This window comes from Phycodurus eques, chromosome 13 (assembly GCF_024500275.1).
Source record: "Phycodurus eques isolate BA_2022a chromosome 13, UOR_Pequ_1.1, whole genome shotgun sequence".
Lineage (NCBI taxonomy): Eukaryota > Metazoa > Chordata > Actinopteri > Syngnathiformes > Syngnathidae > Phycodurus > Phycodurus eques.
Window position 1 is genome coordinate 6080216 of NC_084537.1, and position 27746 is coordinate 6107961.

General features: G+C 41.1%; 1 protein-coding gene across 2 annotated transcripts; it reads right to left on the reverse strand.

The window, feature by feature from the left end:
- Positions 1-1407: 1407 nt before the first annotated feature.
- Positions 1408-27006, reverse strand: lrrc24 (leucine rich repeat containing 24). Of its 2 annotated transcripts, none has more exons than XM_061694183.1 (5): positions 26944-27006; positions 6643-6817; positions 4675-4953; positions 4383-4551; positions 1408-3523 (listed from the first exon to the last, which is right to left on the reverse strand). In XM_061694183.1, exons 2-5 carry the CDS (start codon positions 6802-6804, stop codon positions 2292-2294), a joined length of 1842 nt encoding a protein of 613 aa, XP_061550167.1. In that variant the 5' UTR covers positions 6805-6817; positions 26944-27006; the 3' UTR covers positions 1408-2291. The 2 variants fall into 2 exon arrangements, with proteins under 2 accessions (XP_061550167.1, XP_061550166.1); XM_061694182.1 differs by lacking the exon at positions 26944-27006 and adding an exon at positions 16028-16244.
- Between the last annotated feature and the right edge of the window lie 740 nt (positions 27007-27746).

Sequence of the window (27746 nt, forward strand, 5' to 3'; positions counted from 1 at the left end):
GACTGTGAGTGCGAATGGTTGTTTGTTTCTATGTGCCCTGCGATTGGCTGGCAACCAGTTCAGGGTGTACCCCGCCTCCTGCCCGATGACAGCTGGGATAGGCTCAAGCACGCCCGCGACCCTAGTGAGGAGAAGCGGCTCAGAAAATGGATGGATGGATGCACCAAAGCAGGTTCGTTGGGGCTGCAGGATAAATGGCTTTTGCTTTGCAGAGGAGAGTTTCAAGTTGCACTTACGGATGTAGCGCCGAACTGTATTTACTGACATTGGTTTTCTGAAGTGTTCCTGAGCCCATGTGGTGATATCCTTTACACATTGATGTCGTTTTTTGATGCAGTGCCGCCTGAGGGATCGAAGGTCATGGGAATTCAATATTGGTTTTCGGCCTTGCCGCTTACATGCAGTGATTTTACAGATTCTCTGAACCTTTTGATGATGTTATGGACCGTAGATGATGAAATCCCTAAATTCCTTGCAATTGTGCATTGAGGAACATTGTCCTTAAACCGTTCGACTATTTTGCCACGTACTTGTTCACAAAGAGGTGAACCTTGCCCCATCTTTGCTTGTGAATGACTGAGCTCCAGCTCGCCCCCGACCCTAGTGAGGATAAGCGGTACAGAAAAATGAATGGATGGATGGATGTTAAACTAATATCACTCTGACTGTGATAATCAAAATAGAGCATTATTACTTTCTCAATGCAGCACTGGGTGGAAAAAATTTAAGGTAAAAATCTGTTTTGATTATTGCAGGATTATTTTGTTTTTCCTCCCCATCTAGCCTCAATAAAAGAGACAGCAGCAAGGCCAGTGTGTTTATCTGGATCAAATAAATCCATTGCAACCATGACAACCATTGTAAGCGGGGCTTTTGGTGAACACACATTACATAAGGAAAGCATATCCTGTACAACGGTATATTGTAGTAGTATTTTAGCAATGGTATTTACTTATTTTATTTTATTTTTGCCTTCCTGATGCAGTCAGTGTCACTGTCACTGCCTGCTGATGTGTTGCTACAGTTATACAGCGTGCCCACAAGCAGTGCCCTTTGCAATAACAGCAGAATTGAAATGTCAGTCAAAAAGCTTTCTGTGGCCAACCCATCATGGATTTGCCGTTGGGTGATTTGACTTGTACTCCCGTCTTATTAACAGTGCAATAAACATTTTACTTAATAGATTCAAAACACAAGTCTGAGTTATTTAAGTTCAAGGCACACTAAATATATTCTGAAAGCAGCACTATTCATTATTTAGTCATTTAAAAGAAGCATAATAAGTACAGGTGGTGATTACGTGCAGTACAGTACAAGAGCATAAGACCTTAGAAATAGTAAGAAAGAAGAAAAGACAGAAACACAGCCACTCACTGTATCATTTAAAACTTATTTTAATATGTACAAACTGCAGAGCACTGTGACCTATTCACACTACAATAAATTGACCATTACAGACAAATGTCAATGTCGTTAATTCCATCAACATTTGAATTGCACACAATGGAAATGTGTTTTTTCCAACTTGAATATAAAAGGCATGTTATTCGGTAAAATGGCATTTGCAACAAGGACCACAAAAAAACTGAGTTTTAATTTCTGCCATCATATTTACACAAAACATACTACACGATGTCTCAGCGCAATGGAGTTGCTTCACAGTTTCCCACTCCTCTGAGAGTATGGTCAAATATCAACTCTGTCCTCTACCTACAGTATCTCTTTTTAAAGGGTTGATTCAGGGATCGAATAGCTGAATTAATAATTGTTAGAGTGGCACGGTGGGCGACAGGTTAGAGCATCTGCCTCACAGCTCTGAGGACTGGAGTTCAATCCCTGGTCCCGCCTGTGTGGAGTTTGCATGTTCTCCCCGTGCCTGCGTGGGTTTTCTCCGGGCTCTCCGGTTTCCTCCCACATCCCAAAAACATGCATGGTAGGTTAATTGAAGTCTCTAAATTGGCCGTAGGCCGTGAATGTGAGTGCGGATGGTTGTTTGTTTGTATGTGCCCTGCGATTGTCTGGCAACGAGTTCAGAGTGTACCCCGCCTCCTGTCCGATAATAGCCGAGATAGGCTCCAGCACTCCCGCGACCCCTGTGAGGATAAACGGCTCAGAAAATGGATGGATGAATAATTGTTTGACCCATCAAATGTCACACAGTTGAATCAAATGATATACAATGTCCTTGCTTATGTTTTCCCAAAAACATCCAAACAACATCATTGCAAGTTTCTCTTCTTTTGTGCTTTTGATAAAGCAACACATTGTTTCATGAACTCAAGTAAAACCCTTTAGCAGTGGATTTCATAAGCGAGCTGTGATCCAAAAAGAAGACTCTGACTGAGAAAGACCTCCTCTGGGTCTGTGGTTAGTGGCCCCTCGCCGCCATCTCCTGGATTCCTCCTAACCTCCATTCCTCCTGATCTGGACAGGGTCTGAATCACTTGATGATCCAGGAGAGCTTCTTTCATGCTCTTTTGTTGGATATACCCTCCCATCATGGGACACCTCACCGAGGCGGACCCAACTGGCTTTGCTCGGTTAAGCACATACATCTCATGGCCGTGGTCATCGCTGTACTCCTCCAGCTGTGCAAAGGTGGTGGGTCCGTCAGAGTAATCATTTACATAGATGATGCTCTCTTCTTTGCTGGTACAGTAGGATCCCACTTCTTCTTTATGATATTGCTGATGACGGGTGTAGATCATAATCAAGAGAAGAATAGCAGTAAGTGCTAGTAAGGAGATACCAACAGCGATGGCGGTCTGCGTGGCTGGGCCGAGAGCACTAAAGTCCATGCTGTCTTGCTCATACAGTGGCTCCTGGCTAACATCCACAACCTTTGGTTGGTTGTAGGAATTAGATGAAGACGAAACAGATGAATGTGTGTTTAATTGAGGCCAGAATTGTGATGAATATGAGGAGGACATATTGACAGCTAAGTGAAATGTAACCCTTGCCACACCACCGGGGTTCCATGCCTCACACTCATAGCGACCAGCATGTGCTACAGTCACATTGCTGAGGAAGAGCATGCCGCTGCCCATGTCTGGATCGAAGCTGTCCCTCTCACCGCCCTCCTCGATCCCACGCACAACCCCATTGATTCCTCCAGTCTTTTTCCCCCCACTGCTGGGCAGAGCCGTCACAACTCCTCCAACACCTGGGCGAAACAGTTCACCATTGGGCCCTAGCTCTTGAACCAAGCCACGTGGGGACAACTGGGCCTTGCCATTGGAAGATTTCATCCAAGTCACCTGAGGCTGAGGATATCCTGAGGCTTGACATGAGACTCTGAGGCTCTCCCCGAGTCTTACAGTTAGATGACTACGTTCAAGTTGTACAACAGGGGGGATGCAGACCAGGCTATTAGGAGCCACCTCTCCCAGGCTGAGGTGGGAAAGGCGAGGGGGCTCCGAGCACATTAACCGACGCTGCTCAGCAGTGCTTAACAGCCGCTGTCCGTCCTCGCTGATCCACGTCCTTAGCCAGCCAAGAGCACAATCGCAGCGCCAGGGGTTTTCTGGAGGATGAGAATGAAAGCAGACAAGAGAAATATGGGATTGAATGAAATTTCATCCTCACCTCTTACACCATCTGACTGAAAGTCTGTCAATTTGCGTACATTGCGCAATTCTTCAGTCATCATATGCGGTTGTTTGTACTTGTACAAACCATAGCTTGAATCCCATGTCACTTGAGCCTGATATGCTAAATCATTTAATTAGTTTACTTAATTTCACGAATCCACATGGGCCATAAGAAAAGCCAATGAAGTCACTGTAGTAAAGTGCAGACTCTTTGGCGAAAATTACTCACCTCTGTATTATGCAATTACTTATAATACTTTCCTATTATAAGTAATTTTTGATGTTTTTGGGATGTGGCCTGTTTGAGCCTGAACAGATTAACTGTGTTTCAATTATTTCCAATCAGAAAATACAGTTTCTAAAGCTTATGTGATAGGAGGTCAACAACAGCTCTTCCCCTGCATAAGGGAGGCAATATACCAACAACCGATGCCGCCAGGATAAATGTTGACAGGGGGCAGGTTTTTATTGTCATCTTATTATGAAGACATGCTTTGCGGTTCTGATAAAATTGTTATGGTAGCACCCACAGTAACCTCATTGCGAGACTGCCATTGTTTACACGCTGGCAGTCACTTTTGGCAAATCTAAACAATGCCAGTCGCCTCTTTCCTCCTTTTCCTCCTTCCATTGAATGTATTTGTCAGTTTTTTGTGAAGCTCAACAAGAAAATGATGAACTGGTAATGTTACTTGTGCAGCTTCTTTACAAGAGTATTTGTCATTTGTTAGTGCTGCATTGTTTTACTTCATGACTAATCACGTGTTCTTTGAAATTGGACTTTTTTCTAACCTGTGACTCGGAGCACCTGCAGGCTGACAAGGGGTTTGAGTGAGGAGGCTCCCAAGGTGTGGAGGTGATTTTGGCTGAGATCCAGTAGAGCAAGAGATGACAATCCAGACAGTGCTTTGTCTGCCAGTAGCTCTATGCTGTTTTCCTGCAAGTGGAGTTCCTGGAGCCGCTGCAAGGACAGTGCAAAAAAAATGACAATTGTGAATAGAAGTGAGCAAAATAACCATAATAAGCAATCATTAACAAATCTGCACAGGCAAAGGAAAGCTACTCCTTGTCCTCAGAAACCCACTTGCAACCCCCTGAAGGTGTTGTCTTGGACTCGAGTGATCTGGTTGCCTGCAAGGTAGAGGATCCGAAGATGCTCCAAACCCCGGAACATCTCTGGGGTGACGAGATGGATGAGGTTTCCATTAAGGGCAAGCTCAAGTAGCTGCCGCTGGTTTAGAAATGCCCCTGGCTCAAGAGCTGAAATACTGTTATTTTGGAGGTACAGGTAATGAAGGCTGCCCAGCCGAGTCAGATCCTGAAGACGGATATGCATAATAGCGTTGTCCTGGAGAAACAACGTCTGTTGGGTAGATATGTGAAATAAAAAATATCAGAATCAATCAATGAGGGATTCTTTTATAAATGGTAAGTGAGAGATGATGTCTAAATTTGTTTGGCACAAGAACATGAGCACTGTCTGTTATTTACAGGCAGACAACAGTAGACAAAGCTTTCTGCATTCCACAGTGTGAGACGTTCCTGTAAATTCTGCAGTTATTTACCATGTATCATAAAATACTTGAAAGCATTTTATGCAGTAATTATTTAAGAGTTTCCACTGCACCATTTTTGGATTTTGGTTGATGTCACAGTGAGCGTCGCTGTAGTTTGCATGCAGCAGAACCGTGAAGCCATGTGGCTCCCAGCATGCATTGCACCATAAATATTGAACTGCTGTCGTAGTAAAGAGGTTAATCCTTAATCTTCATGAACGATACGGATTAATGTTACATTGATCTTGTGTGATTGTTACTCGTAGTTTGTTGAATGTGTGTCTTATTTAACTCTTGTGTTACATTTATGTTTCACTTTTTTTATTCATGATCGCCTGACTGTGGGTTTTTTGCGATGGAATGACATCGCATACAGTTCAGCTGTATGCTAAATGAAGCTAAGCTAACTGTCACCTGGCGACTTATCAACTGCATTAGACACAAGTGTGAACTTCCTTGTGACTACTCAATTGGGCCGACTTCTCCTGCAAGCCAAAAGAGCTCCCGTAAACCAAGCAATGAATAGAAACATTGATTTGACATTGTTGGCAGTAAATTACCGTAATTCAAGTTTGTTGTAACTTGCACTTAATTCAAGTTGACAGTAACTTACTGGCAACTGTTGCCAGTAAGTTACTGTAAAAACCCTATGGAATGTGTAACAGTGTACAGTATATGCCAGCGATTCGGATGTAGACTGAGACGCCTGTCTATATGAACCCAGACCCATTATTAGATTATTTTAATGACAAAAGAAATTTGAATTATTGGCACTACTTTTGCCTGGTTCAAAAGCACTTTGTTTTTAAATGCAAACTTCAAAAAAACTGTAAGAAATATGTTAAAAGTTATTTCCAGTTTGGTGTGATCATCAACAATAAGTATTGTAGGAATAAAATAATTGTAGCTTTAAAAAAATTATTCAAATGCAGACCTGTTAATATTAGTTGTTTTCAATTGGTAATTGTATATTTTAAGATCAAAATCATCAACCCCAGTCATTTTCTCCAAGCATGAACAATATGTCATTGGGTTTTTAATGCCAACTGCAAAACAGAAAAACATTACACAAACGCTCCAAGTAATGGCCACAGAGGTCTTCAGGAAACGACTCTTGGCTAAATTAATGCCTATGCATTCATTGTTGGTGTTTAAAAAAAAAAAAAAATGAAAAGAGGAGCCATAAGCTAAAGGATAACGAGAGACTTTATGATTGAGGTTAATGGAAGCTACGCTTCCCTAATGTTGGGGGCCTGAACTCATCATGACAAGACAGGTTAATGTTGAACATCTTGTTGACAGATGATCAGAGGGTCACTTTCTGTGCTACAATGAATGATTGCCCCTCCCTCAAGCATCCAAGATGCTCATGGAAAAATGATTAACCACAATCATTTCAATGTTATAGATTAGAATGCGTCACAGAGATGTCAACAGATAGGAAATCACCACGATGTTATTGGAGGTTTGCTGTCGACTGAACTTGTCCAACTGACCTCAGTGAAGGAGGGGACACCCTGTGGGATTTCTCTGATTCCAAAAGAGCCACATTCCACCGTGAGACTGTAGCAGCGGCAACCTGAGGGACATCCCAGTGAAGGTTGGGAAACTAAAGCCAGGATGATCAGGACGCGTGTGGACAGCCCCAAGATGACCATGGTGGTTGAACAACTGAGAAAAGCATAAACTCAATGGATCACATGTCATTACGTCTGTAACCACAACTTAACTTCATTTAAATGCAATGTAATGCAGGACAAACATGAGCATCATCTGCATAAATATTGACTGCACGCTGATGAGGTGCGACTACAGAACACACTCTAATGAGAGTCTAATCAAAATGTCTGCCCTTTACCCTTGTGCATCTGAACAAAGTATGCAAAATATTAGCTACACCACTACATCAGCCAAACTAATAAGCAGATTGTTGCGATTATGCCCATTAAAGGTCTGAGGTAAGGGTTTTAAAAGTTGAAAAAAAAACATTGGCAACATTATCCTCTTAGGGGATGGGAATAAGACAAATATTAATTTAAGATCCCGATCGTTAGGTTGAACAATTCACATCTTTCGGGGATGTACAGTTGAAACCAGATGTTTACATATACTACCTATATATAAAAAGCCACAAACACTTTTTGTGTATATGTGCCCTGGGATTTGCTGGCGACCAGTTCAGGGTGTATTGTCAATAAACCGATCAGAAGCTTCCAAAAAATAAAAATAAAAAATGACATCATCATCTTGGTTTTCCCAAATTATTTAAAGGCATAATAATCTTACTGTAGGTAAACTTCTGATTTTCAAGAAAGTAATGACAAGTTGCCGACAAAAATCCTCTCAATATTCTGGCATTAAGCAAATACAAATAATATTGGTATTCCTAATTGTCCTAAAGCAAAGTTCAGTCTGATTTCATGACAGCCAGTTTATATTGTGTATGTAAACATCTGGTTTCAACTGTACAAATACTGTAAGTACAGCATTAACAATTGAAGGACATGGGTGTTGTCTCCAACCATGGTTTTCTAGTTATTCTATCTCTGCAAAGGCAGACATTTTGACCTAGCTGATCTTATTACATTGTTATACATGCGTGTATGTACTGTTGTGGTTGGGGAGTGTGCACTGCCTGTGTTGATGTTTATGAAATGGCCAAAAAGGACTGATAAATATCCAGCTTGGGAGAGCTCTCCCGCATCCCATTATCAGCGGCGTCTTATGGCAGGGGCAACGGCTACGACTGTTACCTTATTAAAGATGTGATAAAAATATTTGTACTTTCACGCTGTCTTTTGAACACATGAATATAGACATTCCCTGTGTTTCTCTCTTTGTAGCATGAAGTCCCAGCTGTGAAAAATTGCACGTTCCTTGCTCACTACGCTACGCCAATAAAGGCGTTTTTTTACATGTTTTTATTTTTATTTTTATTTTTTTTACATTCCTGAAGCAACAACACGTTGGGTACAGCTTTATCTCCGTAAACTGTGAGACTATGTTTACACCAAATGTAACCTCTAGTGGTAAACAGCTCTAAATGATGAACAACATCAGTATTGGCTTCTGGCTGCATCTTGCTGCGACATCTTCCTTTACTATAAACTCATCCTTTATCCATCCATCCTTCCAGCCAGCCAGCCAGCCAGCCAGCCAGCCAGCCAGCCAGCCAGCCAGCCAGCCAGCCATCCACCCATTCTCAATACCGCCAGTCCTGTGCAGGGTTGCGGGGTGCTGGAGCCGAGTTGACTTCGGGACTACACCCTGAACTAGTCGCCAGTCCGTCGTACAGACACAGATAACCCCTCGCACTCACATTCACACCATCACTGAATAGGAACTGAACCTCCGGTTCCTGCACCGAAGGTGCCAAATGCACCGCTACGCCGTCAGTGGCACTCATCAGTTATTTACTTATTAAATAGTTTTTTTTACATTGGTTTTATTTTTACAAAGCTATAAAGCTTTTTTTTATTTTATTGAATTTAAATTATTGTTCCGTTCAACTCTTCACATCAAAATAAACTTGGACTGCCCAACAGTACACTTAGATTTTCATTGGCAGCAAATCTCACTGAGATACGCTTAGTTTTAGTTATTTTACATGTTAAACTGTCACCCTTAACCAGTCAATCTGCTTGAGCAACAACAAATTTGTTCCTGTTTGTGCTACCTGCGCCCCTTTTTCCATCATCGTCATCCAATTCTATCATGGATTTGATCTCAGTCTCATATTGTAAAACATTCATATGGACATACCCTGGCCATTTTGCATGTTTGGTGTCTGAGGTGTGTACTTCACGATTGCAGAATAGATTGACTGTGACTCAAAATAAGATATAATTAACTTCATTAGCAGGAGCGGGCGCGAGTTGTCCTTGGGGAAAATAGGATGGATGTGGTAACCAGTAAGTGAAATTTGATATATACAGTCGTATATGTTTCCAGAGGTTGTTTAAAATAAGGGGCAGCATTTATAACCTGAGAGAATTATTCCATGTTGAAAAACCAAAGATACGAACAAAAGTAAAATAAATAAAATCAAACCATCGTTTGACTGTTGGGGTGTGAAACTGTGTTGAGTCTGCTAAGGATGCATAGAAATGTAGTACTCTGCATAGGCTCGAGAAACTTTCTAAGAATTATTTAATCTGGAAATATATGATGAAGAAATGTAAGAACTGTGTCAATAAAATAAATACAATAAGTGGAAGAATGCTCTACCTTCAGCCTATATCCTTTCAGTTTATCATGGAATAATGTAATTTATTTTGTCTTTGTATTGTTTGAAAAAAGAGTTCTGAACCAAAAAAAAAAAAAAACTCTGGAACTCTTAGTACTCATCTTATTCACACTCATTAAATTGACATTAACCATGTCATATTTGTAATGGTGTAATAATCGGAGCAGCAATGTAATATTGGAGCACATATTCCAGCAGTAACACTGCACTATTAAGAGAATGAGCAATGAGCTGTATGTTAATATTTCATGTTATATTTAGAGAGCATTTATGAGTATAGCCTATCTAGAGTAATCCAATGTGGCCTACATAAATTCTTCAGTCATCAGAGAGACACTTCTGAAGAAAAGCAGCAAACAGCTCTCCACACAAAGAAAGAATGTATCTCGTAATTGTTAGGAAGGACAAAAAGACAAAAATGTCATTTAAAATACGGCTTTGGAGTGCCAATGTTTTTAATCTGTGTGAGAGAGAAAGAGAGATTTTAATTGCTTTGATTTGCAATGAAAATGTCACAGGGCAATCAGAAAGCAAAGATACTTGTTCGCCCCAGGCTAAAAAGAGGAACAGAAAAGTGTGTATCTTGTCTGATAGATGTTATTAGGACACAAACTAAATGTCAGGCAGAGATGTGACATAGCGGTTAGCACGTCTGCCGCACAGTCAGGAGATCCGCCTTTGACTCTCCATTGGAACGTCTATCTCTAGGTGGAGTATGCATGACGACTAAATTGTCCGACTGCGATTGACTCGAGACCAAGTCAGCTGGGATAGGCTCGGGTTACCCGTGCCCGTAATGAGGACAAGTGGCATGGAAATGATATGTGTGCATGGCAAAATATCAATGCAAAAGAGATCTTGCTATGCAGAACTTTCACCCATCTTTTCAGTGTTAGTGTTCTCAGAAGGGCCGGATAGTCCCACAAAACAAAATAGAGATGATGACAAATGGAAAACAATGTTCAGTGACGAGGCTTTCGAAATCAAGCGTGCTGACTGTACAGTTTTTGTTGAGTGTTTCCCCCCCCCCCCCCCCCCCCCCATCGCTTCACATATACTCTTGCTGTGATTCGTCATGCTGATGTTGGGATTTCAGTGGTGAGAGGTCAATTTGTTCATTTCAATTGCAGAAATCCTCTGCGGTACACGCGTAATCTGCACAATCAGATGCTTGTTAGCTAAGCCGCTCTCAGCACTGTGGATGTTTTCGCCGAGCGGTCTCTGTTGTTTGCTTTTAAAAATGAGGTCAACTGTGTCTCTCCTACAAAAGCGTGAAAATGTAATAGGAGGATTTGAGCTTAATGTTGTGTACCTTTATCTGCGTGTAGAATCAACCACTAAAACCTGTTGGGGCAGATGTTAGTTCTCAAATGCCGAAGGAAATTGAATCGAAACACAAAACAATAAAGTGTAGCCACAATTTTTGATATACACGCAGTTTTTGTGCAAACACCGGACTACTGAACAAGCTTGGAGTTTGTGTGAGTTTCGGAAATTGCCATTATCTATTCACAGTGGAAGCTTCAATTTGAACATAATCTGTTAGAAATAATGTAAAGAAAATGAACAGTTTCCAGGGTAAACATTTTGACTATAGCACATTAACATAGCCTGAGGGCATTTTATAAAAATGCTTAAATGAATAAAAAGAAGCCACTGCTTCGAGTAAAACGTAACAATGACGTGCCGAATAGTGAAGAGGAGAAGATGCATTTCTGCTTCGAAGTTAAGTCGCCTTGAATGAAGACTTCATACAACTCACTTCAATTTTTCTTCTTGTTTTATTATGTCCTATTATTGTTGTTGACCGACTGTCGACTTTTCGAGCCATATTATACTGAGTAGCCAGGACAGCTGTGTGAACAGCAGGGCCTCTGTTTATGAGAGATTTTCATGAAGTCATAATTGCAGTAAATATTTGTGGAAAAAAAACACTCCTTGGACTAATATATATATATATATATTTTTTAAAATTTAACAAAGAACAGAAATTACAGCGGTAACTGAGCTTGCTTGTTTTGCCACATGGCAAGACTGCATTTTTTTGTCAACGTTAGATCTAAATATGGTCAAATTCCGACTCGTTAGACTGCTAAGCGGCTCTACTTATTGTACTTTGTTTTCAAATGCACAATCATGCATCTAATAATGCCAGCAGCAATGACAAACATTCAACACACAGGAAATGAAAGCAAAAACGTGTGGTAAGTAGGAAAGATGTTGACGTTTCGGGGTGCAGCTGACAGACAGAGCGCTCGGGGCAAAAGCCAAGTTCACATCTGTGTGTTGCCATTGCTGCCAGTCTGCCTCATCTGTTGGTATGGTTACTCTGATGATGAAGGGGGAAGTGTGCTCGCGGGACCTAAATGCCAGGCGCACTTCCTGCGAACTTGGCTGCACAGGAATACGAGCTGCCGTTCCTTCTGTAAAATTGCTCGCAGGAATTTTAGCTCTGTGATGACCGCGAGACAAATTTGAAATTCTTTTTCATTCCCACTTGCTTTTTTGGGCTGAAACTTTTTCACTTTTACACACTCTCTCTCTCTTTGACTCTCACGACTCCCAGGCTCCCTCGACGATGTCTCTGAAAGTCCCCATCATTTTTCGGTACCCCATTTGTAACCTCTTTCTTTTCTCATTGCTCGTCCTTGTGGCTCGACTGAAGGGTGCTAAATCATTTGTCCCATGGCCTCCTTTTGTCCTCAAACACACTAAGGCCAAGGCGAGCTGGGACGACACTCGGGTACGAGACAATAAAAAAAAAAAAAAAAAAAAAAAAAAAACAACCTCCGGCTTAGAGTGACCATATACACGAAAACGCAAGCATGTGAATGCCCATAAACATGCAGCACACATCAAAGGCAGCGTTTACGTTACAATTTGACTGCCAGTTCAGATAAAAAAAAAAAACCACACACACACACATACATACACTGCTTATGCTCTTGCACATCACGCCTGCCGCCAACAGCCAACATTACTTCCCCACACAAATCGGATCCAAAGAAATAGGCATAATGTAGACACAACTTACATAGCTACACATATTTGTCGGTCAGTGGTCAAGGAAGCTCTGCTCTGTTAATGGGCCACCATTGATTTCTTTCTTTTTCATGCTACTACACTGACAAGCTGGGCCCAGGCTATTGATTTGAAATTGCACTTGTAAATATGTAATAGGGGGAGACATTCTGTGTGTGCATGTGCTTTTGAACGTCCAATTATGACATTTGGGGTGGTCATTACTTACTGACATGTCTCCAAATGTATGTTTAAATGTATGGCTTTGGGTTTAAAATAAGCAGTTTAAGCTAACAGCCGGGTTAAGAATTCCATGAGTGCCATCACAATCCTTTGTATATGATGTGGGTGGTTTTTCTCAGTGATTTTACAGTTTGTCAGATTGATTTTATTATTGAAACTATAGATAACTATACTATTGAAACGTAGTTTTTTATTTTATGATTGAAACTATATATAACTATATGTAACTATACTATTGAAACGTAGTAGTTAAAGCTCCCACCACCAACACCAAAAAAACAACAACAACCAATAAATAAATAAATTAATTAATTAAAAAATTATAATAATAAAAAATAATGAAGGTGTCTGGGTTGATATGACGGACATGGCGACAACTACTATGGTACATAACGGCCCTGTCAACCAGTGCAAGTCTGTGTGACAGCGATGTGTTTTCTGAAGAAACTATTAGCTTTCACATGAACTTGGCCTTCAAGAATCACTGTATTCGACGATCGATAGTTATCGACGTAGCCTACTTGTAGCAGCAATCGTGGCGAGGAAACACGTTGAATGGTGACACCGCAGCCTACGGTCTCCTTTAGGAGCAGTAACATGATGTCACCCATGACGAAAATATGAAAGACTATTGACATACAAAGTTGCATTCATGACATGACAAGATCACAAGGTGATTTGGTAAAAAAGAAAGACATTTTTAGACATTTATACTTAATTACATGCAGTATTTATGGCTGTATGTCAGCAACCACTGAAACTGATGTGGTCGCTATGGCTTTATTTAACCAATTTTTTTTTAAAAAAGCCTGTCTTGCACAGGCTCTTCCGTGAATTGCCAGTTTTGGAGTTTTAGTGTTCTCAGGTTGCTCACTGACATGAGCTCAAAATGGCTGTTGTCAATGCAATATTGTTCCGTCAAATGTGCTTAATTTCTTATAAATCTCTTATTCCATGCAAATGTGCAACAAAAGAAGCATTTCCTACCATTCCAGCTGCTGCTTTCGTTATATGGGCTAAACACAAAAACAACAACAAGAAACAATTTCCCCTACCAGCGAAAGGTAATTCCATGCAATCTATCAGCGACCGTTTGACGATTTGTGCAACCCCGAGCAGGAGAGTGACACGGCGTCGTTCCTGAAATCTTGACAAATGACTGTCGCATCATGGCGGACACCGAGACGTACTTTATAATCTGGCCGGTCGGTGAGGCGTCAAGTGTGTATGTCTATATTCTCACCAAGGAAATACGGTAAATGTTAAAACGTCAGTTATTCCACTATGCAGCCATGTTTTGTTTTCCCCCTAGTTTAGTAGTTTCTAATTCATAGTCAGTGCGTGTTTGTGCCACTTTCCAGTGTTGCATTCTAGCATTTCATAAACACATTGACATCAGTTTTGAATAATGTCCCTTGTGCGGAATGTAACTGTCACGGCCTCTTGTTCTTTGTGTTTTAAAGAGAGCAACAGCGTCACCTTTCTGACACCACTATTTCTGTTGAAATGTCAGTGTCCTTAACGTTCTCCTACATAAAAGCACCGTTTCCAGTTTGAATGTTAAGGATGATTGACATAATCGATGAAAGCGATTCATTTTCTTTTGTCGCTCTGTAGAATTTGCGGTTCAACGCGATCTTTATACATTCTTCCCACTTCGTTTTTCATCAGTGGAATTGCACACGGCTCAGTCCGTCCCATTGTTATGTACCCATTCTTGTCCAAGCAGCAGCGTTTCTCACTCTAATTGATGGATGACATTTGACAGCATGGAAGATGGATGAAGGGATGTAACATCCTCCCTCTTCAAGAAGCACTAAAAATTCCGTTCATTGACTGTATATACTGTATTTTGCCATAAGCACTCACCCTGAACAATGTATATTAAATTCGGACTCTTTTCAAGCTCAAGCATTACGTGCGCAGTTGCAGCTGGCTGAAACAAAACTGTAAATATGCTTGTGTTTACGGGGCCTCTGTTGACAGTACACTCGTTACTCAAACAGCAGTTTGAAGTGTGTGCAAAGCGTGTCCAAAAATGAGATTGAAAACTATGCTCTAATAACAAATCTAGTGCACTCTGCAGCATTTCACTTCATATTAAATGCACCATACTGTTCACAGTAAGTGAGACATATATGCCAAATCATGCAATAATCTAGCCCGTGGTTAATAGTTGCGTTGTCTCTGCCCTGAAGGGTGACACATATTTTTCCTCCTCGTTTTTTTTTTTTTCAATTGGAATTGAGCTTTTCATTTGTACATTTTCACGGAATTGGTTTGCCACTCAATACGGCTGACATGGGCTGACAGCCCATGATAGAATTAAACATATGCAGGCATAAGCATTCAACTTGTCTGCCTTCCACATCTGTCTATATGAGACAACAACACCCCCCTCGAACACACACACACACACACACACACACACACACACCTTAGAGTTTGACAAATAGGATCCTATCCAAGGCCCTACTGTTTGGCCCCATGTCCATGTCCCGAATAGCAATTAAGCAGAGTCACGTGCATCCCAACTGCGGCATTAGCCATAAAATGGCCCCACTTAATGCTGAGAATGAGAAAACATGACCTTCTAGCCAGAACATTTACTGCCTCTGCTGGCCCCTGAACTGCACTTTGTTTCCCTCCATTTCCATTGTTATAATGCTATCATCCCATCAATGCATAAGCGCTATGCATTGTGCACAACTCAGAACTACTTTTGTAAGACATGGTTGCTTTTAACACATAGGTCATCGGGCATAAATACAATAGCGATAGCTGCAAAAAAAAAAAAAAAAAAAAAAACATTCATGAGGTTAAATTCTCTCGTTTTTCCTCAATAAATGTTCAAGATTGATCAAATGACAATCAACCCGCAACTTGAGCACATTGGGCTTTTTCTGCACATCAAGATAAATTCTTCACAAATCGATACAAAATACTGTACTTCGCTGGAACAGTTTGAAAATCTTCCAGGGGCCGAAGGTGAAGAAGGTTGCAGGTGTGTTTACAAAACTGCACAAATATAGTATTAAGGGTCCAAGAGGGTACCAGTCAAGTAACAAAAAAAAGTACCCCTAACCCTACAATAATTGTTGTTTGAGCATTTCTGTTTGAATTCTTGATTATAGCTCAAGAATTCCTCTTTTTTAATTTTCATGACTATCTCTTGTCACTTTACTGTTATTCCTTAATTATGCGATACGGAGAAGCAGCAACAACAAGAGCAATAATAATGATAATAATACTAATAATAATTCGTGGAGGCTACACGTCATTAGTAGAGAGCAGCGAAAAATAACACTCGTGCAGTTCCTAGTAAATCCTCAACATGTCCACCGCGAGGTTTGTTTTTATCCCAGACCTACCGATTCTCCGCGTGCAGAGTTGCTCGCTCCCGACCACTTAAACGCCGAGAAAAGCAGACATTGTGGAAGAAAGAAAGCAGACAGCACGGTTGTGAGAGCCGCCGAGTTGGCGATGATATTCCCCACAGCGGGAGCTCGTCCTGCAGAGAGGAAGCAGCTGATGTGCGCCAAAGCCGGACGACAGCGCTGGTGATGCTCGGTTGACTCTTTTCACCTCCCCTCCTCCTTCTTTGGGATTTCTTATCTCGCCTACTGTTCGTTATTACCTTCCAGTAAGAACGAACCTAACTCATGTTTTTTTTTTTTTTTTTTGGGTGGGGTGGGGTGTGTGGCGGGGGCTGAATTGATATTAAGCGAAATTAAGAGGGGAATGGCGCTATTCATTTAAAAAAAAAAAAGTAAAAACAGTTTACATTTAAAAACAGTTAGTCGATACTCCACATAAGGAGCAGAATTAGTGTGACTCACATCCCACAGCCGGTGCTGTTTTTATTGCCTGCAAATACATATAGAGAAGGATCGAACTGCTCAAATGCTTTCATAAGTTCTTCGGCGAAAAAAAAAAAAAAAAAAATGTATTTTTGAAAACATGATTACGACTTCCCCCGAAAATTTAGGACAATCGAATTGTGACTTGACAAATACAACACGTGCAGTATCACAGCCATGTTTGTTTTTGTTCTTTGTTGTTATAAACTCTTTGTCGGATATTTCTGACGAGGGCGGGAATTCCGCCAAGCAGAAAAGACGAAGAGCAGATTCCTTGGTGTTAATACGGCACCTGCATGCCGGTTAAAACTAATTCCACCCAAAGTGTTTTGATATCTGAGGGTGTGTGCACTTGTGCAACCTTGTCTTGGTTGTTTGTTTTTACTTCCACTCTCATTTTCTTCCAGTTGAGTTGTACAGGTTATAGGTTAAAGTGGAAAAACCATTTATCTTGCTCTCATTTTGGTATACGACAAAAATCTGCCGTTTGAACCGGGGTGCATACTTTTTTATCTCCACTATAGCGTCCCTTCACCTCATTTGTTAATAGTTTGTTTTATCGACTGTGTTGATTGTGTTAACAGAAAAAAAAATACATAAATTAAATATATATTTTTCTGAATAGAATGAATAATTTTGGAAATTGGTGCCCTTTTTTCGGCTTGAGCACCCGCCCCCAAAAGTGTCTGTGCACGTGCCTGCATACACTGTTGTGCAGTATATTCATATTGGGAGAGCCCAGAAAACACCTTAGACACTAAGAATAATACCACATGATTCCTCTTCCACCATTTTTTTTAAAACCTCCACTCTATACTGTAGTTAAATTATGCAGAGGGGGGGGGGGGGGGGAATCCAGAATGAATTCCATAGATTATAGACAGCGATGTGGTCTTTCACTATGAAAGGTTGCTGCCTGGCTGGTGCCTATACATGCAAAAACTCCTTGCCTGACTGACTTGCTATTATGTTTCATGTACGCTGAAAATGAGTGTGCAAAGCAGTAGAACGATTTATCTCAACCAGTGCAGCCTCAGTGCCATGCGCAACCATATTGCTCAATCATACAGCTCCCAGCTTTTGGCTGAATATGGGCAAAAATAACATTTTATAGCATATTTCAATGCCTGTGGTACTGATTACCCAGGATTAGCTGAATTGATGTGGTTGCATCCCAGAACACTTGTCCCCACAAACACAAGCAGCCATCTATGATGACCTCAGCAAACTGCAGCTAAACCCTCCATCATGCTCCCAATGTAGCCATTTAAATGGATTTTCCTGTGAATGTTGAAATTCAAAGAAATATTTTTCCCATCGGCAAACACTTAAGACAATAGCTTGTGCTTCCATCATTTTTCCATTAGTTTAAGCTACTTCATCAGTTCGCAGGGCCATCATCAATGTTCCGTTGTGAGACAGTTACTTCAAGTGTTTGAGCTAGTTGATCACTACGCAGTAGTCTTAACCACCTCCAGCTCGTGCATTTGATCAAACTAACAGTTTTGAAAAGAAGATGGTCATTATGGATCCATTAACTGGGCCTATATTTGATGTATTTTTGCAGATACTTTATCATTCCCAGGCTGCCTTTGCCCCTTTGGAATGGTAGTGGCTCAGGAATGAACAGTGGTATGTTCAGCTACAATTTAACACAGTTTTTAGGCTAGGAATTGTATCACTTGCTTGAACTTGCCAAATAATGCGTGCACTCTTATTCTTTAAAATCTCTTTTATCTGTTAATTAATACGCTCCAAATGGCTTAGAATTTCACTCTCAAAAAAATCTATGATGACTTTATTAACCCGTCATAAGGGCATCTTTCTTATAAAGTGGCACTACTATAAATATCCATCCATTCGTTGTAGTAGAATTAATAAGCCTGCGTTGTATCTACTAGATGGCAATGCATACATAATATTTCACTACAAGTAGCCTTTAGGTTTTAGCAGATTAGTAGTCCACTCAGGAACTTTTAATATAACTTGGAGACATCAATGGCATTGGCCTGAAGACATTTTTCTTTTTTTCAATTAAGTACTTCATTTTTGGCTAGTATAAAAATACTTAACATAATAGAAGAAGAAGAAGAAGAAGAAGAAGAAGAAGAAGAAGAATTATCTTTTATCTTTTATATGAACATGCATGCATGCACACGGAATTTGTTCTCTGCATTTAACCCATCACAGTGAACACATACACATGTTAGTGGAACACACTGGAGCAGGGGGCAGCTGAAGCGCCCGGGGAGCATTTCGGGGTATCAGTGTCTTGCTCAAGGACACTTGGACAAGGTCACAGGTGCTCAGGGTTTAACCCACAACCTTGAGGTTGGGCGACGACCACTCTACTAGCTGAGCCATGCCGCCCACAGCATACGGACTCAGAACAGTCGCTATCCAATACATGCAAGCCTGCGCACATCCACTGATAATGACATGATCACACGCTAATCTCATGTTTACTGTGGTTAAAACCATAGTGACCCAAATAAAGAACAGCTTTTTTATTGTTTAGCAGCTGGTGTGTGAAAAAGGTTCCCCATGCCTGAGGAGTTACAGGGTGTTTCTAATTGTGTCTCGTGAAATTAAGCATGACACACAGTGTATAAGTTGGAGCGGGATGCTAATGAGCTTCTCCTATCCCCTGGAGTTTGTTTTGACCCACATCAGAAGAATTAACATCAAACTCAAATGTCTGTAAGACAGTCCTTTCCGTTCATCATTTCATCTTCACAGACGCAGCATATCTTAGTGCGTTTGTATTCTGGAAGTCCTGTCCACATTTTATTTGCACAAAAATTGGTCCCTTTAACCATGCTAACAAGTTGTGTTTTTCATCGCTTAGAAGTCGAATCAGCTTGCTCTTATAAAGGGAGACTTCAAAAGTCCTGATTACAACATCTGCAGGGAGCGCAGTGTTCTGTTTCCAGTTGCTTCACTCTCTAGCTGTCTGAGTGCACCTAAAGTAGTCCCAGTTCCATTAGTGCAGCTTTGCGGCCATTCTTACAGAACTAAGCTGCTCAAGTCAACGTGTGTATCTATGTTCGTACAGTACGTACGGTTATGTATCGTGGGATCTAGGATGTTGAATGCAGCTTAGGCATACAATTCGGAAAAAACAAAATGTGCTCATCACCTCTGGTGAGGTGGATTAGTGAGGCTATGTCTCGCTTACCCTTGGCATAGAACTTGAAGTCATCCATGGAGATGAGGAGGCCGACGAGTCCTCCGCAAGCCACTCATTGTGACGATTTGGATACGTGGGTTTATGCCTCCGCACACTGCAAAAACTGCTAAATCTTACCAAGAATATTCATCTTATTTGTAGTCAAAACTAATCTAATTACACTTTAAATGAGAGTAATTTTCATTTGTTTCTTTTTACTTGAAATAATAAACTTTGGAGGGTTGCAATACTGTGTTTATTCTCCTTGCTTGTACAACTCTAGTGTACCTTTTCTAGTGAGTAGTCAGAGCTGAGAGTCTTTGTTTGTTGGTTTCTAGTGCCTCAGTTACGGACAACTTGCTGAACGTGATAGGCAGCCCTTTCTTCACCACACAGTTCTGTAGTTCTGACGGCTGGTTAACTTGACTGTGTTGCCTTGGTCTTGTCCTCGAGCCACCTTCTTCATGGGGGGGACATTTACTATTATGGTTTATGTTGATCTTGTTGCCAAGCATCTCCTGGATAACTGCTACCGTAGCAGTGATCATCAGCAAGTCTCGGTGATGGTTCTCGTTAGAATTGTATGCAGTGCTGTAGTCACATCTGTTGTGGACTTAAACGTAATGGGTCCTGGTATGCAGCTTGATTACGATAGTCAATCGCAAGTCAGTTGGCCTTGTTTTCAGTGTGTTTGTTTCCTAAAGCCTGGTTTAATATGAGCGTATAGACCCAATTTCAGAGTGTGGGCATTGTTATGTCTCCCTGGTGGCCTATGGTCCTGGCTTCCCCTTGCTATACCATTATTGTTATAACTTACAAATCTCTTGGTGTGAGAGTAAATTCAGCTTGTGCACATCGGAACACAGATCTAGTTAGCTTAGATATTGAATGTTGTGAGCTAATTGAGGGTTTTCATACTGCACATCCCACATCATCTTCATAAAGCCATGCTCACTGGGATTATCGCAGAGGCGCACTTTCTCATTCTCTGTCCTAGCCCATGAATATTAGGTTCTCATATTCAACGTCTTACCCAGGTTCCCCAACAACGGATGCATACGCTGTTGACCCGTCATATCTGAGATCGGCTAGGCCTGCAGACATTTAAAGATATCTGTTACTGAATCCATGTTTCTCTCTGCTTTCAAATTAAATGGTTTGAATGATTTACAAAACAGCAGGGAAAACTATGCAATTTGCCAGCTTGAATCACTTTGATTGACACAGACGGCTGGAGTGATAAAGACTAAAGCAAACCGCCGGCAAGGTGCTTTGATTTATGTGTAAATAATCGGTTGTGTGAAACATGCAGTGCAATTTCCATATAAATGTGTCGAAAAAACAATATAGGGTGAGAAATTGCCATTTATGTTTGTGCCGTGGTCTGCATGGATTTGGATAATAACAATAAACAATCATATATACATGTACAGTATATATGGAGATAATATCAGTTTAAAGCTACTCGCAGGCACATACAGTGCATAATGAGATCATCGCCAATGAATATTCAGGACATGAAAGCTGTACAAATGGCCAGCAACATTTGTTCCACTAATCACTGAAGGGATTGTCAAATATAGCTGCCTAAGAGAGTCTTATGGTATTAGTCAGTGTGACCAAAACACCACAGAATCACTTCCACACACAAGTGGATGTGTCATCATCTCCTGGCTTGGTGCTCACACACACAGTGAGAGCTGTCAGTGATTTTAACACGTGTGATAACAGAGAAAAGGATTACCTTCATCAGTAGAATCCCAGGAATCATTTCTGGAGGGGCTGTTTAGACTGACTGCATTGTCTGATTATTATGTCCATTTAAATCAATAGGAAAACCACAACCACAGACAATCATATCACAGAAATGTAGAATAACAGCTCAAGGAAACAATAGTTTATCATACTGGGAAGCCAAACACTAAGAACAGTCACAGGAGAAAAACAAGGAATGCAGTGGGCAGTGATATATTCAAGACAAGTAATCTTTTTGCGTCTAACCATTCACAATAATATGAAAAAATAAATTGCAGCATTTCTCGGGGGCCCTATGGGTGCTCTAGTGAATTTCCAGGAGGATTTATTGACCCCCTGCACTGCCCCTGGATGTGACTTATGGGTCGGACTGGGCAAAACAACCTATTCGTCAATCAATCTCCTCATTTGTGGCGGGCCGCTAATGCCGCCAGATTTGGATTTCCGTGCAAGCGCAAGGCTTGCTACGCGTGTTTGCCAATTTGGCAGACTGGTCTGCGGGCAAGCTGGGTGTTTCGGTACAGCGATGGTGTGTCCTTGGATATCCACCTGGCAGAGTGACAATTTGGTGCCAGAAAGTCGCTCTAAACTTATACCCACTCAGACCACGTTTAAATACTGGTGCAAGGTAGACCACGGGTCTAATGCGATTTGGGTGAATTTGATTCAAGGTCCGTGGACATATTTAAGGGTGCATTCACACCGGCGAAGTCCTTTGGTCCACTTGTTTGGTCCGTACCAAATGCGGACTTTATTGTTTTTGTTTGGTGCCGTTCGCATTCACCTTGTACGTTTTGTAAGCAAATTATAATTTGTAAACAAAGCCGCACGTGTGACGATCATTGCTCCGACTGGACAAAAATGACGAGGACGAGACAAAGCACAGACCCCAAAATGCGCGCTGCATTTCTGTTCTGCAAATTTGCGCTCTTATTAAATATGCAAAAATAAAGGACGGCGTAACCTGACATGCAGCATCTGTCGTTCTTGTGTTAAGCCTGTAGTTTAAACAATACAGGCTGCCTCACTAACAAAACAAAGACCAGCTCATTCACCAAAAGAAACAAAAATAATACATAAACAGCAGAAACTCTTTGTAGGAAAAACACGGAGTAACTGTCTTTTCCGGTAAAAATACATGGATTACGATTGCCATGTATATTGTTTTCCAAGGAAAAAGGTAAAATGTGCTGTGTGGGATTTGAGCACAAGTCCACTGTTGCTTACAAAATTTTGGAAATAGCAAAAATTGCAGAGCTAGAGAACAGTAAAGTATGATAAATACAACAAAAATGGTCTGCATGGCCAGCTATCACAGGAGGTAATGAGAAAAGTGATGTCAGATATGGTAAATGGACCTTTTAATATAATACTTGTACTTTGGTGCTCTCCATCTAGAAATAGTGCTGGCGCGCACACACACACACACACACACACACACACGCAAGTACACACGCACATAGTGGCAAACCAACAAATAACAAGGTGCAAACAAGCAGGACAGAGGTGTTTGTCTCTTCCTGGATATCCCCTGATGGCTTTTCATTTGTGATTTCTCAGGAAGTCCATTACTATTGCAGACGGGTATCGTGCTCCTGCACCACAATCAATACTCTTCCATTAAGGTGATGAACAGTCCGTTTCCCCAACCTTCTAGAGTCAAGACAAATTCTCAGGACCTACTGATCCAAATCCGTCAGTGCGGATATGACAGCATCCAGCGGCCAGAAGGCTGCTGGATGCAAAATGAAGAGGGAGAGCTACAGATTCAGAACAAGAGGGAATTTTTAATTCAACTTTGGGAACCCTGCTTACATGACAAGCTAGTATTGAGTGTAAACAGATGTAAAGACTATTATTTAATTTCTCAGTGTAAGGAGATCACACACCCTTAAATAATACTCTCATTAAAACATTAGTTTACCCAAGTTGATTATTTTCTGAAGTCTATTTAATGTGATTTGGCAACCGTTTTTAATACATCAGGGATATTGAAATTCAATCTTTGAAAAACAACACTTATCTTAACTTATGAGTATCGACATGTTGGGAAAAGCTTGGGAAAACACGTGTTATGTAAAATCAGAGACAAAGTTTCCTCCTAACAGAAAGCATTTTTTTTCTACCAACTGGCATGTTTGACTATCGCTTGCTATTTGAGGAAAATAACTGAACAAAAATACAATTTACTGAAAGGCTCACGGCTGAACATTGAAAACGGGGGATGTACAGTACTACAAAACGTTCATTTGAGCTGTCGCTTTAAAACAGGTTATGGTTACTAATCATGTTAAAGTTGGTGAATTACTCTAAAGAAGTAATTGAGGGGACTGCCATGTTTAAATGGGGTCGGTTTCTCCAGAAGACAGAAGAAATAACAGATCTTCTAAATCTATATTTTATTTGTAAAGCAATGAAATGTGCCCGAGGGCTTTTGTGCTAAAGCAGGGGTGTCAAACTCATTTTTGTCGTGGGCCGCATCGTAGCTATGGTTCCACTCGGAGGGCCGTTATGGCTGCAAACCCATATGAATGTATGATTGCCTCATATTATTGCATATACACAAATTAATGGACAATTAGTTTTGAAATCAGAAGCCAGTAAAAACAATTTGTTCAACTACAGTATGACTCAATTTTATTTTAAAAGAGGGGTTGGTAACAAAAAATGCTTGCAATATCGCAATATTTTTAAAAGTGAAGACAATTTGCAATTTTGGTATTTTAGCAAGAAACACAAAGTCGATGCACACTCTCACGGGCCACATAAAATGATGTGGCGGGCCGGTTCTGGCCCCTGGGTCACCAGTTTGACATCTGTGAGCTAAAGCATCAGACTGCCTTATAGTGGGAAATATAAACTACTGACAGTGAGGCACATTATTGTTTTATTACATTCAACATCAGCACCCTCTTGTCGTTTCCCCCACACACATTTGTAATATAATATTAAAACGTGATTTATGAGTGCATATAACAAAATAACATTAAGTCATTTGACACTGCAGGTGTTCAGCGCAATCGAGCAAAATCACTCGTTATTATGGAAAATGTCGTCTTGTTATTTATTTTAATGTAATTCTTTTCTGGTGTTGGAAAAGTTATCATCCAGAAAGATGTTGTGTTGAGGCTGTTTCCCCCCCACAGCTCAAAAACATTGACTGAGGCAGTTTCTCCCCAAAAGCCTAAAAATATGGAAGACTCTAATAAGGCTTGGATGACTACTTGCTCCATTATATTTCAGCCGGCACTTTAGAGAAGTCTACGGCTGTTCTTGTACTCGCTCCTGTTTTGATTTGACATTTTTGCATGGAGATCTCATTTCCTCTGCAAATAACGCTCAGATAATAGCTGGATGGTTGGATGGATATTCTTATGTTGTATTTTCTTTCTCGTTGACATACATGTGCTATTTACAAAATAAATACATTAGAAGGTCCCCACCACTTAAACAGTACTTGAGTAGTTTTTAACTGAATATTTACTGACTCATACGCAATTATTTGGAGGACTACTTTTACCTGAGTCATATTATTCTTGAGTCGCTTTATTCTAAAGTAACAGTACTCTTCCTCAACTTTAGAGATTCCCCTGCTCTGACTGGCTTGTGAAAATGAACGCAACACATTCCTGTTCAGAGATTTTCTTTTTCTTTACATATGAATCACTTGAGAAATGGCAATGCTGTATGCGCCATGAAAAACATCCGATACACCATTTGTATGCAGAATAACATTTGTGTGAATGCTTGACTTTCTTTGCAGCCAGCAGCTGTGCTTTCATAGTTGAGATGATACAACAAAATCTGCTTGGCTTGTAGTACTGAACCTTTTATACAGCCAACAAACAGGTTGATTTATGATAGACTGATCAGGATAAAAGATTGCATAGAGCACTAATTCATCTTGGCCAGTGTCTGGCGATCTGAATAACAATAACAGCCACTTTCACCAACCTTATTAATAAAAGTGTTAAATTGCTGAATCATGCTACTGCTTTGTTGTATCGTATAGGACACAAAAGTGTAGGTTGATTTTCTCACTACTGTGCGCAGCAGTTGTATTCTGTTAGGTAGGGGTCCCTGAAGTAGTCACATTTTTAAACTAAATGCTACAATGATTTCGAGGCTGCAAAAATTGGTTTTTGTCAGAAAATGGGAATCTAGTCAGGGAGACGTCTTTCAGCCACACGCACACACACAAAATCACACAAAATGCAGTACCACTCTACTGCAGTGCGATGAGCACTCTTTGAGGAGTATTTGACCATTAAATAACCAACACAACCGCCCTGCATATTTGTTGCTGAGTAAAATATTAGTTTGGCTGTACTATTGGTGTTCTATTTTTTTAAACTCCTCTTGCCTTCCAAAACAAGCTTTCTGCAGTGAGCAATGACGCAAAAAATGAACAGCAAAAAGATTGTTTTGAATGGTCAAGTTTGATGATAATTAACAATGCTGGCATGTATTTTTCTTCATTCAAGAAACTTATCCTGCAGGCACAATGATGGATGGCCTATAAAATAACCTTCAAGAAGAAGCGATAACTTCATGTGAAGAAGTAGGCGTGCACGTTGAAGCCTTTCAAGCTTGCTAGCTTCGCTTACCTCGCTAGCTGCTAACAGAGAGAAAAGAAGCGTTTGTGATCAACACATTGCTCATCAGGGATCAAGTGTGAGTGTAAACTATTGTGTATGTGTTTATCGTGTGAAAATGTGTACAGTAGAAATGCGGAGAGCATTGCTGAATGCACGACCAAGTGCGGCCGTCGAAGAAATATTTGTAGCTTTTGGAAGAACGATAGCAGACTACTAGGAGGGGGAGCTTGGTCAAACAATCAGAATCATCTTTATTTGCCAAGTATGTCCAAAAAACACACAAGGAATTTGTCTCCTGTAGTTGGAGCCGCTCTAGTACAACAACAGACAATCAATTGACAGAGAACACTTTGGAGACATAAAGATATTGACAAAAAAACAAAACAGTCACAGAGCAATAAAGGGTTGCTAGTTATCTGGTAATGCCGGTACAAATTCTTATTTATTTTTTTTGACAATTGTGCAAAAAGATGCAGAGTCCTCGAGCACTTAGAGCAGTTCGAATGACTAATCTTGCAATAGTCCGGTGCAATGACCATTGTGCAATGGGAATGTGTGCAGTTTAAAGTAACAAGTAGTGTGATAATCTGGGACAATGTTGATTGTGCAATGTTGCAGAAACTCCTCAGTCAGTGTGCAAGTGGTGCAGATGCTACTCTGGCATGAGTGGACAGTATTGGTGAACAACAGATATGCAAACAGTGCAGTGTGGCGAGAGTACTACAGTGAGTGCACGAGTAGTATATAATTGGCCCGACAGAAATGTGACAACAAACTCAAGACAAAAAAATTGGCAGCATGTTGCAATGGAATTGTAGGTTAGCTGTTTAAGAAGTTGATTGCAAGAGGGGAGAAGCTGTTGGAATGTCTGCTAGTTCTAGTTTGCATTGATCGGTAGCGCCTACCTGAGGGGAGGAGCTGGAAGAGCCGTTGACCGACTTGATCACCCACTTCAGGTTCTGAGAGACTGTAATTCCCAGGAACTTGAAGGTCTCGACGGCTGACACAGCGCAGTTGGACAGCGTGACGGGCTGCTGTGGCGAAGGAGGCCTCCTTAAGTCCACGATCATCTCTACAGTCTTGAGCGTGTTCACCTCCAGGTTGTGTCGCCCACGCCACAGCTCAAGCCGCTCCACTTCCTTTCGATATGCAGTCTCGTCACCGTCTTTGATGATGCCAATGACAGTGGTGTCATATGCAAACTTCAGGAGTTTGACAGCCGGGTGCGTTGAGGTGCAGTCGTTCGTGTAGAGAGAGAAGAGCAGCGGAGAGAGGACACAACTTTGGGGCGCGGATGATGCAGTCAACATGGGACTGCAATTCATCCTAGAACACCTCGACAGTGCAGAGACCTACGCGAGGATCCTGTTCGTGGACTTCAGGCCAGCGTTCAACACCATCATCCCTGAACTCATTTCCTCCAAGCTTCTCCAGCTCAGCGTCTCACCTGCGATATATATATATCACCCGCGAGATATATATATATATATATATATATATATCACAGTTCTGAGGTGCGGGGTTCAATTCCCGGCCCGCCTGTGTGGAGTTTTCATGTTCTCCCCGTGCCTGCGTGGGTTTTCTCCGGGCACTCCGGTTTCCTCCCACATCCCAAAAACATGCATGCATTGGAGACTCTAAATTGCCCGTAGGTGTGAATGTGAGTGCGAAGGGTTGTTTGTTTCTATGTGCCCTGCGATTGGCTGGC

Excerpts from the sequence above, each read along its gene's own strand:
- lrrc24 (XM_061694183.1), bottom strand. The coding sequence starts at position 6,804 with ATGGTCATCTTGGGGCTGTCCACACGCGTCCTGATCATCCTGGCTTTA. Across the intron at positions 4,954-6,642 it reads GTGTCCCCTCCTTCACTGAG|ACGTTGTTTCTCCAGGACAA; the intron begins GTCAGTTGGACA and ends TCTACCCAACAG. Across the intron at positions 3,524-4,382 it reads GCAGGTGCTCCGAGTCACAG|AAAACCCCTGGCGCTGCGAT; the intron begins GTTAGAAAAAAG and ends CTCATCCTCCAG.